General features: G+C 50.7%; 3 protein-coding genes across 3 annotated transcripts; 1 reads left to right on the plus strand and 2 right to left on the minus strand.

Annotated features, from left to right (window-relative positions):
• Window positions 1-775: 775 nt before the first annotated feature.
• On the minus strand, window positions 776-3,707 carry BU24DRAFT_152348 (uncharacterized protein). The gene is made up of 7 exons (XM_033521281.1): window positions 3,188-3,707; window positions 3,007-3,106; window positions 2,835-2,948; window positions 2,678-2,776; window positions 2,517-2,621; window positions 2,331-2,463; window positions 776-2,275 (listed from the first exon to the last, which is right to left on the minus strand). The coding sequence occupies exons 1-7, from the start codon at window positions 3,307-3,309 to the stop codon at window positions 786-788; spliced, it is 2,163 nt and encodes a 720-aa protein (XP_033385887.1). The 5' UTR covers window positions 3,310-3,707; the 3' UTR covers window positions 776-785.
• Window positions 3,708-6,256: 2,549 nt separating this feature from the next.
• On the plus strand, window positions 6,257-6,541 carry BU24DRAFT_420579 (uncharacterized protein; the record flags this gene model as incomplete). The annotated part of the gene is made up of 1 exon (XM_033527513.1): window positions 6,257-6,541. A coding segment is annotated over one exon (272 nt), but the record flags the coding sequence as incomplete, so codon positions are not given.
• A 2,521-nt stretch (window positions 6,542-9,062) lies between these two features.
• Window positions 9,063-11,360, minus strand: BU24DRAFT_152387 (WD40 repeat-like protein). The gene is made up of 2 exons (XM_033521283.1): window positions 11,121-11,360; window positions 9,063-11,050 (listed from the first exon to the last, which is right to left on the minus strand). Exon 2 carries the CDS (start codon window positions 11,033-11,035, stop codon window positions 9,233-9,235), a length of 1,803 nt encoding a protein of 600 aa, XP_033385889.1. The 5' UTR covers window positions 11,036-11,050; window positions 11,121-11,360; the 3' UTR covers window positions 9,063-9,232.
• Between the last annotated feature and the right edge of the window lie 437 nt (window positions 11,361-11,797).

An 11,797-nucleotide genomic window follows, 5' to 3' on the forward strand; every position in this document is an offset into this window, starting at 1 on the left:
AAGAAATGCTCACGAATAATTAGACATGACTTAGCGCCGATGTGGAACACCTCCGATCCAACCATCTTCACGATGATCTACCGGGTATCGTAGAACGGCATGAACTTCTGTCTGTTGGGGGTTCTGTTTGGAGATCATACTCTAAAGCAACGGCATTCAGTCACTTGCACATCGTGCTCATGCCTGTCATGATATCTTTGCCAATCCATACCGGACCCTCAATAATTAGCCCGTGGTGCAACGAGGAATTGATTTTCAGCAAAAGTAGAACCAAATGCCTCAAGCTTTTATCTTGTTTCGGTGCCTGATTAATTAGCGAGAAGGACGCAAATCCTCACGGTAAGTGGTATCGGAGAATATGAAAGCGTCTGTTTTATTTGATGCTCGAAATAGACATATATTCGTTCATTGAATAGTTGATACAAAGAATAGGACAGGAAGTTTGATGGCTCATAACGTGATGAATTATGCGGCGCGTTGTAATCGAACTGAAGATGTGGCTGCTCAGATCTAGCTGAAAGCGTAATATTTTAACATGAATTGTGCTTGCGAGTGGGACAGGGAAAGAACTTCTCAAACTCATGAAGATCTAGTAATTTCAATACTATCAACTAGTGAAAACGAACATCTCAATCCAAGTGAGCGTTGGGGAGGGGTATATTGCGATAAGAGATTCGATGCTGAATCGGAGATGACCAACGATGAAAGGAAGAAAAAAAAATTGGGCAGTCGTACAATGCATACGACTTCCCAGAGATATGCGTAGGATATATGCAATGGTAAGATTAAGCAGGGACGTTAATGATGAGGTTGCGCTGTCCTGGGTCATCGGGATAGCAACCAAAGACGAATCGATACAAATCGCGCATCCAGGAGAATTGGTCGCTGCGCGATAACTGCTGAACGGCTCTCCCAATTTCGCCCGAGGTCAATCTTCGCAATGGTTGGTTATGAAGCGGTCTCAGGGTGGGGTCTGAGAGCACGAGCTTTCGATAATTGTCGAACAGTTGAGTCTGCCAAGCGGCGTCACCAAAACTATTCGAGGGCAGGGCGCTGACGAAATCAGGCAGGGGGGTCGATCGATTGAAACCAGTATTGATAGCTGCTTTGACCAGCAATCCTTTCAAGCGAATGATCGTTGCGTCCTCCCGCCCAGCCGTTGCTGTGGAGGAAGTGTGCACGGAGGCGTCGGAATAGGTTGAGAGACTGGAAGCTGCAGATGACCATCGATCATGGGTCCTGGTTTGACCGGCTTCAGGGCCCAGTATTAAGATGTTTGGCACTTGTGGTTCCGGGTCGGCAGGCGAAAATTCCTCACGGTCGTCGAAGATGGTAGTGGGTGTTTCGGGATGCAAAGGCATGATTTCCTGTCGCCGCAGACCGTTCGATATCACGGAGTGATAAGAGCCGCTCATCGTAGAGGTACGCCCAGAGCGCTCAGAATGAGAGACTTGGGAGTGTGACACAGATGCGGGGCCGGCGTTGAATGAGAATTGAGCGGGACGAGGGGTACCGCGCTCAGGTCGTACTTGCGTCCAGCCCTCTCGGAACAGATCGCAGAGTTCCCAGCACGCTTGGATGGCGGATCCCAGCAGTTCCTCGTCTGCGGGTCTACCGTCACGGCTATTCTGGCGAATGCTGAAGAGCATTTCGGCTAGCGACCAGCATGCGTGGAGCAAAGCATCCGTGTCTTCAGGAAGGGAGGTTCTTTGCTTCATGAGACGATGGCATAGGGTGAGGTAGAAGTCCAGAGTGCGTTCGCGAAATGCTTCAGGCAAGGTCCGGTCATGCGCATTATACAAATGGTTGTTCAACTCAAAACTGACCCGCAGAACCGAATCAGAAGCATCGTCGCCCCGGTGTCGAACGTCGAAAAGTGCTTGACAGAAGTCCCGGCAAAGCTCCAGTGTTGGTTTAATCTGTGTAGCGTGGTGTTCGTCCCTGCTCTCATAGAGCTTCTGACACAAGCGCCAGCATGTCCGCCATGCATGTTCCTGCTCGTCTGCTTTGGTTCCGGAGTAATGGAACATTCGTTGTCGATGATTTTGACTGAGTTTTGCCAGTGTGTTGCAGAGAGTCCAGCATTCGTCCAAGGCCGTCTTGAGGGAAGCAACCTCCCTTTCGGTTTCGTTGATGCCGTGCAGGGCCTCGCCCATTGTCTGAGCCAAAGCAAACTCATCCCCCTGCAGTGAGGGGGTTGGCATACTGCTGCCGTCCTGCCCATTGGAAAGTGACGTAGCATCTGAATGAATTACGTCTTCCGCTTCTGCAATGTCTAATAAAGCATAAGTCTTGGAGTATCGGGAAGTGGGATTGAGGGCAACTCCTACCTGCGAGACTGACGCTAGCCCTGCTTCGTCTCCTCTCATCGTCGTGATCTAGACGTGTCTGTGCTCGTGGGGTACTTCGATCTATCGTTCCGGAGCTTGGAACGGTGGTGTCGATGGGATGCGTGTATGAACCCTTCGCTTGGTTAGTCATGCCGAAGTGTGAAGGTAGGCGTGAGCTAAACAAACCTTTTCATCAAGGCCCATGTGTGCTTCTGGTGTTTGTGGTGATACTACGGCTGTCTGGTCCGAGGAGGTTTCGCGGGAAGAGGCTGCTGAGGTGCTGACTCGATTCTGTCAAGGGAGTCAGCGTCTATGTGGTGCAACCATGGGTTCAGCCTGATACTCACAAACTGTTTGAAGTTCATGGGCGCATGGATGACCGACTGCGGCGCATCGTCGGAGTCTGCGCGCGCGCGTATAGGGAGCATCGTATCCAGCTTATAGGGCTACGAATGGTAAATTTTTGAATTAATTGGAATAGATTCGAGTGTTCCAAGCGCATACCTTTGCCATGCTGTCCTGGCTCTCTGGACTGGTAATCTCTTCTGTCTCGAGAGACCGGATATCACTCAATTCACCCTCGCTCGCATGATCTATCTCCTGCGCGTCGTCTTCGATCTATCATAGTATCCCATTAGCACGATTCATGGGTGTATATATGTAACGCGGAATGTACCTCGGTTCCATTTGTGCCATTGCTGTCGACGGGAGAAGGGTCGACGGTGGAAGGGTAAGGGCTCGGGGGTGGTGCCAGGTGGTCGGACGTGTTGGAGTTCCTTCGAGAATGCATCAGTATTGATTGAGATGTGGAGATGGAGTGACTGTGTAGTCAATATATGACAAGGGCGAGGCCATACCTATTTGAGTTGGAGAAGACCTGACTGAAAGGTGCTGGAGAGCTGGGCGAGTCGGTATATGGGCTGAAAGACGACTTCAGACCCGCAGTTGGAGAGGGCATGAGCTGCGTGGCAGTTGCCATGCCTCTGTACGATACGATTCAAGCAAGACAGCTTTGGTCGAACACCACAGACGATGCTGCGCCAGCACTGCGCCGCGGCGTGTTTGAAGGTCAAAGATTGTCTTGTTTAGAAACAATGCTCGAGCCGCGTGCCTATGAGCCAGGCGCCAGAAGAGGTGGAGGTGGAGGTGTTGGCGACTCCCGAGTTCGCGATGGTAACAGTCGGCGCAAGGCTGATTGATCTCCTCCCCAAACACGACGAATCAAGACTGGGCGCCGAGCGGGTAGGATGTTGGACAGAGGCGCCAGGGAGGGGGGAGTGTGTGAGGCGGGTGGCCGTGTCGAGTTAGAGAAACAGCGGGCGGAGGGGGCGATGGCGATGGCGGCGGCGTAAGTATATGAGATGGGAGGGGGAAGGTCGCAGATCGGGTCGGGGGGTATTATATTGTATGTCGCAGGAGGAGGAGGAAGAAGAAGAAGAACAAGAAAGAAGAGAAAGAGAGGATAAGATGATAAGAGGACGAGAGGAGGACGGATGAGTCGAGATGGTGGGTTAAAGGGTAAGGATGGATGGAGGTTGACAGGACAAGGCGGACCCTCTCGCGTGGAGTTGTCCCTATGTGACTGCCTATGTAGGTATGTATGCACCCAATGCAGTAGTAATAACAACAATAATATGAACGAGTAGGGATGTAATGTATGTCACAGTATGTACGTGTGTGAATGCACGCGCAACTAGCCAGCAGGTGCAGCGTTTGAGTGGATATTTCCTTTTCTGTGCACCACACTACTATGTTGAAATGTTTCGTGTAGGATAATGATAGAATACGTGAACAGTAGACGGCGAGGAAGGATGAGGTGGTGGAGGAGGAGGAAAGGAGGGAGAGAGGGGGGAATGGTGGTGATGGGGATGGGGAAGTGTCTGTGTGCTACCAAAACGAACATGTACCTATACTCGTTAGGGAAGTAGATATCTACAGTCTACAAAGTAACTATACATACTCAGTATCTATTATAGTTCCTAGCTACACCTAACCACTTCCACTAGTTAACCTTTCAGCATAACTACTCCTACGAGTAATAATTATGAGTACATATGCAAATGTTGCGAGTACATGATTCTTGCATGTGCCTAACGGGCAGGCATCACCACCACCACCTACTTCTCCGCTAACTTGGGAGGGAGGCCTCATCCAGCAACTACCAGGGTGTCTCGCTCTGATGGCTCCCCGTCTCCTACAAGCAGTTCGTTCGCTCAGTCACTACCTACTACTCGTAACTAGTACTGCATCAGTGCATCAGTGCATCAGTGCATCAGTGCATATCCATCCTAGTCTATTCTCTGATGCGTGGCCTGCTGAGACCTAATACTGAAAGTTTTATCCCACACCATTTGGGCATATGCATCTCGGTACATAGTACGTAGACGATCAATTGATAGATATACTACTGTACTCCGTACAATTGATCTATTAGGTGTCTAATGTGTACAGGCAGGTAGATGTACGGCCTAACACTGTACATGATCTACAGAGTACATGTTAGTAGCTATGTAGTCTGGTCTGTGTATGTACACTTAGATACCTACATAGGTACATAGTACTGTGTAGGTACCTAGACGATAGAGGGACAAGGGGTTGTAGGTAGGATGGGAATGGAAGGAAGGAACGACAGGGGTGATTGCCCCCCCTAGAGTTTCTAAGCGCCGGTGGTTGTTCAAGACTTCCAACCACAAATCATCGTCCACCACTTCCACTTCCACCTCCACTACTACCACCACCACAACCTCCACATCCTCACATTATTCATTCCATCTCGTCGCCCAATTCTCTTTTCTTTCATCTTCTGTGCTCCATTTCCCGTCCGCGCAACCTCTCGGTGGCCCTACCTAGAATCCTAAGAATGCCCCATGGTTCCATCACACTGGCTCCATTGTTCCATTGTCGGGATTTCAGCAACAGCCACCACCACCATTTTGGCACTTACCACCACTATCACACACAATCACAACGGCCAACTCGGTTGTGGTTAATGATCAGCCGTTGCTGACCTTCTCAGTCTTCCATTTTACGTACCATTCCCACCATTCCACCCTCCAAGCTGCCATGGTGACCTACCGGCTGCTCCAGAGCATCCCCGGCAGCTGGTCAGATACCCCCTTCGCCTGTCCCGTATCCCACCTCCTCGGCGACGCTCCCGCTCACACCTCTCATGTCGCTCGGGATAGGTCAATTGCGCACTTCCAGCTACTGTAGGTACTCATAGCGTCGCCATGCTACCTCCACATGCCAGCCGATCAAGGATTGGCCAAGGGTTTACAGAATTGCTCGACGAACGGTGCACTGTCTACCTTTTGGCCTAACCCGCTCCTCATTCTATCCTGACTCTAACCTCGTCCTACTCGTTGTAATTTCCTCTGTCTCGTCGCTGGCTCTTCTGCCCATCTGGACAACAGGCTGCCACCACACTAATGCATGTTCATCATTGCTGCTTGATAATTCAGTAGGATCCCAAGACGCTGTCATTCAAGTCCTCCACTGTTATCACAGTAGTCTTGCGGCGTCGAATCCTAACATTCATCCGTCTGACTTATTTTGATATCGCTAAGCTCTCCACCAGCATTGACCCGCCATCGACGTGGCGGCCTCGCGGCAAATTGATAGCGTGCAAATGTGACAGCCCGCTGGGACACTGCTTTTCCGCTTTACCACGGCCTGTCCTTGCGGTCTTGCTTCTGCGATCCTGCAGCATGATGATCGCTATAGGCCGATACCTCTCAAGCCCTACTGCCTCGCCTGCTGGTGCCGTGTACTCGCCAGCCTGATTCGGGGGCCTGAACTTTTTAGCGGCATTATACCCCACGATGTTTAAGGTCGTATGGCATACCAACTCGATGATAGAAAAATCCAGGTTGTTGTGCTGTGTCTGGATTTACACCAAAGCTGTTGTCATCAACCTTGACTATAGCACATGTTCCATTCTTGTAAATCTCGAAACCTGTGCCTCATCCGCGCATTGCATATTACCCGCGTCCATGCGGCGTTGCTAATTGAGGACCTCTTGATAATAATAACAAGCGCCAAAGGGGCACGCCATCCACATGATTGGATTCTCCTGCTGGCCGCATCGAAGAATTCCCAGTACCAAAGGTGGGCTGCATGCGAGGCTCTAGAGCTCGGGGCTTGTTCCCGGTCGGAGAAGCACACCGCTACGATTCGGCCGCAAAAGCGAGGTTGTTAGTCCACGATGTTTGCTGGTCAGGTTTCTCGTCTCTGGCACGACAACGCTCCCCCGTCTCGGCGACTTTTGACACCTCATCCCACTACTGCAGACCAACATAATTTCTCCACTTCCAGTAGGATCAGGTGCATGCGGTATTTAACGTACATTTAATTTCGTGCTAATTTGCCAACAAACACGGGCGAAAGGCCGCAAATAAGATCAACATTTCCCCTTCAGGCACTGGGCATTAGCATGGGCGGCAAGAGCTGCCATGGATGTGGTGCAATCTTGCATGTCTTCGAAGAGAGTTTTACAATCCAACACCAACTCAGCAAAAGTGTCCAGACATGCAAAGCTAAACATTCAACAGATTTTGGTCGAAATACGCCCGGCAGCTTAGAGCACAGCCCACTCGATTCTCCATGCAAAGCTTCTTAGACATACTTTGAAGACTTTCGCATATCTTTAGCATTTCTTTAGTCGATGCGAGGAGGTCATTCGCGCCTGTCTAGTTCGAAACTCTATACTGCTTCAGGCTGGGTTCTTCGATAGTCAGGGCGATGCAGGTGCGTCGCCAAATGCACATGAATATCCTCGTCGAGTAGTTGTACTTGATGCCAGGCCCGACCTCCAGCGTGCAATCATTAGCACCGGATACAAATCTGTGCTATCATCACTAACGTCAGTGCATCTCAATTCGAGACTACGAACATATGGTGTAGAATGGAGGAATATCTCAATCCGGCCGCACTCGCAGCTTTCGATCCCGTACCAACAGACTCATCAGCACGCTAGGATGTAACAATGCCATGCAAGCACATATGGGAGATATAATTGAGATTTCAACCGTACCATCTTCTACGCCTCGAAACCTTTACCGCCAGATGCGCCTCATACGCCTATACGATTTGGGGCACGGCACCACCATCCCAGCCCAACCCCACGTTCGAAGGATGATCTTGACTGATCATGCCAAACCAACTCGCCCAACGGTAAGATCATAGTCGGTGGAGAGTGGCGTCGACTCAGATGGAAACAAACCAACAGCGCCGCAAAGTACCGACTCATCCGACCTTTCGTGAACATTCCTACCGTGCCGCAGCATTGTTCGGTTATCGTCGATCTTGTTCTTCGCCGCAATGCATACTATTGAACGACGACAACGGCCTCGCCGCAAGGATTGCTCCGGCAAAAGCTGCCCTGTCGTCGTCATGAGGCTAGCATACGGCATAACAAAGAAAAAGCGAAGAGCTAGATTGTGGTAGACTGAGACATGGCTTCGGCACGGATTCTCGCTGAGATGCGGTAAGATGCCATGGCTTACCTTTTGCTAGGAAAAGGCGATTCGAAGAAGAGTAAGTAAGACGTTCATCAAAATGATTTCTGATTTCCAATCTCGTGGCACAGTCCCACCGTTCTCGAGAGGTCTACCTTGGAGAAGACCTTTCCATGAGATCCTCCTCGCCCGCTCTACTGACTGCCATTTTCGTCAAGCTCACCTCATCTATCAGTGAAGAAAATTTCCCAAAGAGTACCATCACCCCGTCGTCCTCCATGCAAGCTGCCTGTCGACTTGCCCTCTGTCCCTCTCCCTAAGACAATCATTTTCTCCCACGGTTTCTTCACCGTCTATTGTTGTACGAGTGACAATATACGTACATACTGTCGCGTATACACCCCTTTGTAGTAGTAGCATCACGGGCACGACCCGCAATCGGTGGATAAATAGGACAGATAGATATTTGCCACTGTCGATGGGCCTCTAGAGGTAGGTAGATGATGCCTCGATCTCTTTCGGCACCCGTAATCGATCTATCTACACCCTGCCTGGTGGCATACATACATACATGCTTCTTCTTACTAACCCAAAAACATCACAATAGGATATAGGGGTCAACTTGATAAATCATAATACCATTTCAGGTGGAGTGACGGATATTGGTGCCCGGTACCAATCCGCCCACACGGTGTGATGTCTGCAGCTAAGAATGCTACAATATGTCTATATATATGCCCATGTCTCTATCATGAGCAATTGAACAAAATACCACAGCATGTAAGTTGTATTAAAGAAAAAAAGCAAAAGATTAATCGACGTCTCTTACGCTGCATTTATATCACAATATTAATTGCAAGTTGGAAGAACACATTGAAAAAAGGTTTGAGAATATTTATTGTTGTCCTTATTGACAGTAGTACTCCATTAAAACACCAGAGCTTAGCAAAACAATCGCTCTCGAAAAAAATCCAATTGTCGAGAGGGACTTCCAATCGATCCAATAAAAGCCCCGAATATAAACATGCCTGGGGTATGATGATCCGTAACCCAATTTCGTAAACTCGTATCATTCCCATATGGTGACGCTCGAAAGTCATAAACATGCATCCTTCAACTCCTTCAAAATGCTTCCGAGACGCCTTCGCTTCATGATGATGGAAAGACAGAGTTTCCGCAAAACCCAGATATGATGACTCGATTTTCCGAGAGTAATGTGGATGGTGCCATGATGGACCGCGTCACATGCTCAAACGAGATGATTATACTTACCAACTTACCGTTGCGCGTAGAGTCGGATAATTGGCTCCATTGCGCAAGCCGTGATATTGTTATTGTTGGTTATTCGTTGCTCCGCACCAGTGACACGACTGGATCATCGTGACTGTGCAGAACAAAGATGGGGGATATGCTTGAAAGCATCCTGCCCCTTTTGTTGAGAGAAGCTTAGCGGATCGACATCTGCTTGACGGCACTGGGCTTGGTGGCCACAGAGCCAGCAGCTGCGATGGATGGCTGTCCAGGCTTCTTCTCGAAGATCTTCCAGAACTTGAGAGACTCATCAGCGGCAGCGGTAGCAAGCATCTGACCGTCGGGGCTCAAGCAGCTGTGGAGAACACGAGACTCGTGAGCAGGGACCTCCATGTTCTTGACACCAGTTGGGTAGCTCCAGATGCTGAGGCTGTTGTCGGGGAATCCACCGCTGCTGACGATCTCCTTGTAGTGGGTGCTCCAGCGGAGGCTGGTAACCTGGGAGTCGGTGGGGATGTGGTTGATGCGGGAGCCGGTAGTAGTGTTCCAGAAGTAGATCTGGCGGTCGTTGGAGCCACCACCAGTTGCGAGGAGGTTGGATTGCCAGGGGCACCAGGCGACGGCCTTGACGGCAGCGCGGTGGTTGGTCTTGGTGAACTTGGGAGCAGAGAGGGAGCGGGCATCCCAAATGTTAACAAGGTTGTCGTTTCCTCCGGTTGCCAATTGGGCGCCGTCGGCGCGCCACTCAAGACCGCAAACCTCACCAGTGTGAGAGACAAGCTCAGCAGTCTTGTGCTGGGCGATGCGAACGTCATGGTTGAAGATGAGACCAGAACGGGCGCCAGTGGAGAGAATGTGCTTGTTCCAGCCCATGACACCGACACGAGTCTCGTGTCCGTACATGCTTCGGAGCTTGGTGCCCTCCTCGACGTCCCAGATCTGGACCTCGCCGCTGCCGAGGCCGACACCAACGTAGGCACCGTCACCGGACCACTTGACGGAGGAGATGTAGGTGTCACTTGGGCACTCGAGGAGAGAGGAGACTGAGCCAGACTCAGCAGACCAGACGTAAACGGAGCGCTCGAGTCCGATGGCGACTTGGTTGCCAGATGACCAGTCGAGGAGGTTAAGATAGTAGTCGTCCACAAGACCGGGGGCATCAAGGACACGCTCGGGTGCGGATGGAATGCGACGGCGGTTCTGTGCGTTAAGACTGGCAGCAGGCTTGAGGGGACGGTTGTATTGTGATCGGAGGTCAATAGGCTTAGATGATTCGGGGGCAGCAGGCTTGAAGGCGAGAATGCGGGTGTTCAGATTAACGCCGCATGCTGAAGCCAACGACGACTGGTAGGCGACTGTGTCAGGGCCAGGCTTGGTTTGGGACTTGCCATCCTCTTCGTCGTCATCAAGGTTGAGGCCTTCCAGAGAAAGTGTGACATCCTCCTCTGAACCACGGCCTCCGACATCGTATGCGCTAGCAGCGTTGGCAAGTACACTGGAACCCTCAGTTGGGGCTGAGCTAGACTTGGGACGCTGGTTAAGATCGAGTTTGCCAGTGCCAACTTTGCAAATGGCATCGCTTGCAGTACGGTTGGGAATAAATCGGTCGGCGGCATTGTAGGCAATTCGGGTCTTAGTGGGGCGGGCACGGAAGGAAACATCCTTCTTTGACTTGGCAGGTGTCTTTGTTGTTGTTGAAGTGGCGGCGGTAACAGATCCAGTGAGCGTCCAGTCTGAGACACCGAGTTCTAGTCGTCGCGGTGTGCTAGTACGAGCAATGTTCGACTTTGGTGATTCACGGTTGGTCTTGGAGACAGAACGCTGAAGACGGGACAGGAAGTTTCCACCATGGATGGACTCATGTGCACCAGGCACATCGGGAGTCTGAGTACGAGGGGTACGAGGAGAAGGAGTCAATGGCATCCGACCGCCAGCGGTACGGGTGGAGAAGACTGATGAGCGGCTCTTGACCGGGGTCAAGACTGCAGGGCTGGCCATGACTGCTTAATACTTCTAGTAGTATGTTAGTATATGCCCTTGAAGAGATATGGAGAGCCAAGAAGACTCAAGAGGGATGGCGTACATATGTTTTTTTTGGGTATGCTGCAATGGTTTTAAGTATTAGTATTATACAATGCTGTAATCGATGCTTGGAAGTATTGATTTGAAGTGCAGATTGCGAACGCTTTTTGAGATTTGAGAGACAGAGAGAGTTGTAGGATGGAGGATAGAATCGTCGAAGAACGATAGAGAGGTAGAGAGGTAGAGGAGTAAGGTGTAGATGATGAGAATATGCATATGGAAGGCAGACATGGTGAGGTTAAATATCGTTTGTTTATTGGCTGGGTCGGCCTGGCAACGCTGTATGGTAGGAGCGGCGGTGGTCCATGACATCACGTGAATCACGTGTTGGCGCACGGCCACTCGGAGATTTCCTGCTTTGTCTCTGCCGCCCGATTCTGCCGACTGCCGGCCTTTCACCGCCCGGTTTTGTTTCATGGGGGCAAGCACAGCACAAGTCGAGAACAAGACACAAGTCAGCTCCAGAGTGAGACAAACACTGTTCACCACCGAATCCTACAATCGATTCTCGCTTTCCACGATCCTCATGACGGCTTTATAGTGCTCGATGCCGTTTCATTGAACAAAATGGAGCAATCAAGCTACACCCCATCCACCCTTTTCCCTCCCAACCCCTCTACCGTGGTCTCTCCCAGCACTTCGCACACACGATCCTCCCCAACTGGCAGCAGTGGAGAT

The sequence above is a fragment of the Aaosphaeria arxii genome (assembly GCF_010015735.1).
Source record: "Aaosphaeria arxii CBS 175.79 unplaced genomic scaffold BU24scaffold_3, whole genome shotgun sequence".
Taxonomy (NCBI): Eukaryota; Fungi; Ascomycota; class Dothideomycetes; order Pleosporales; genus Aaosphaeria; species Aaosphaeria arxii.

What these genes read in the sequence shown, in the direction of transcription:
- BU24DRAFT_152348 (XM_033521281.1), bottom strand. Translation starts at nt 3,309, where the DNA reads ATGGCAACTGCCACGCAGCTCATGCCCTCTCCAACTGCGGGTCTGAAG. An exon ending in GCCAGGACAGCATGGCAAAG is followed by an intron (nt 2,777 to 2,834) that starts GTATGCGCTTGG and finishes TACCATTCGTAG; the next exon opens with CCCTATAAGCTGGATACGAT. An exon ending in GGCTAGCGTCAGTCTCGCAG is followed by an intron (nt 2,276 to 2,330) that starts GTAGGAGTTGCC and finishes ATGCTTTATTAG; the next exon opens with ACATTGCAGAAGCGGAAGAC.
- BU24DRAFT_152387 (XM_033521283.1), bottom strand. Translation starts at nt 11,035, where the DNA reads ATGGCCAGCCCTGCAGTCTTGACCCCGGTCAAGAGCCGCTCATCAGTC.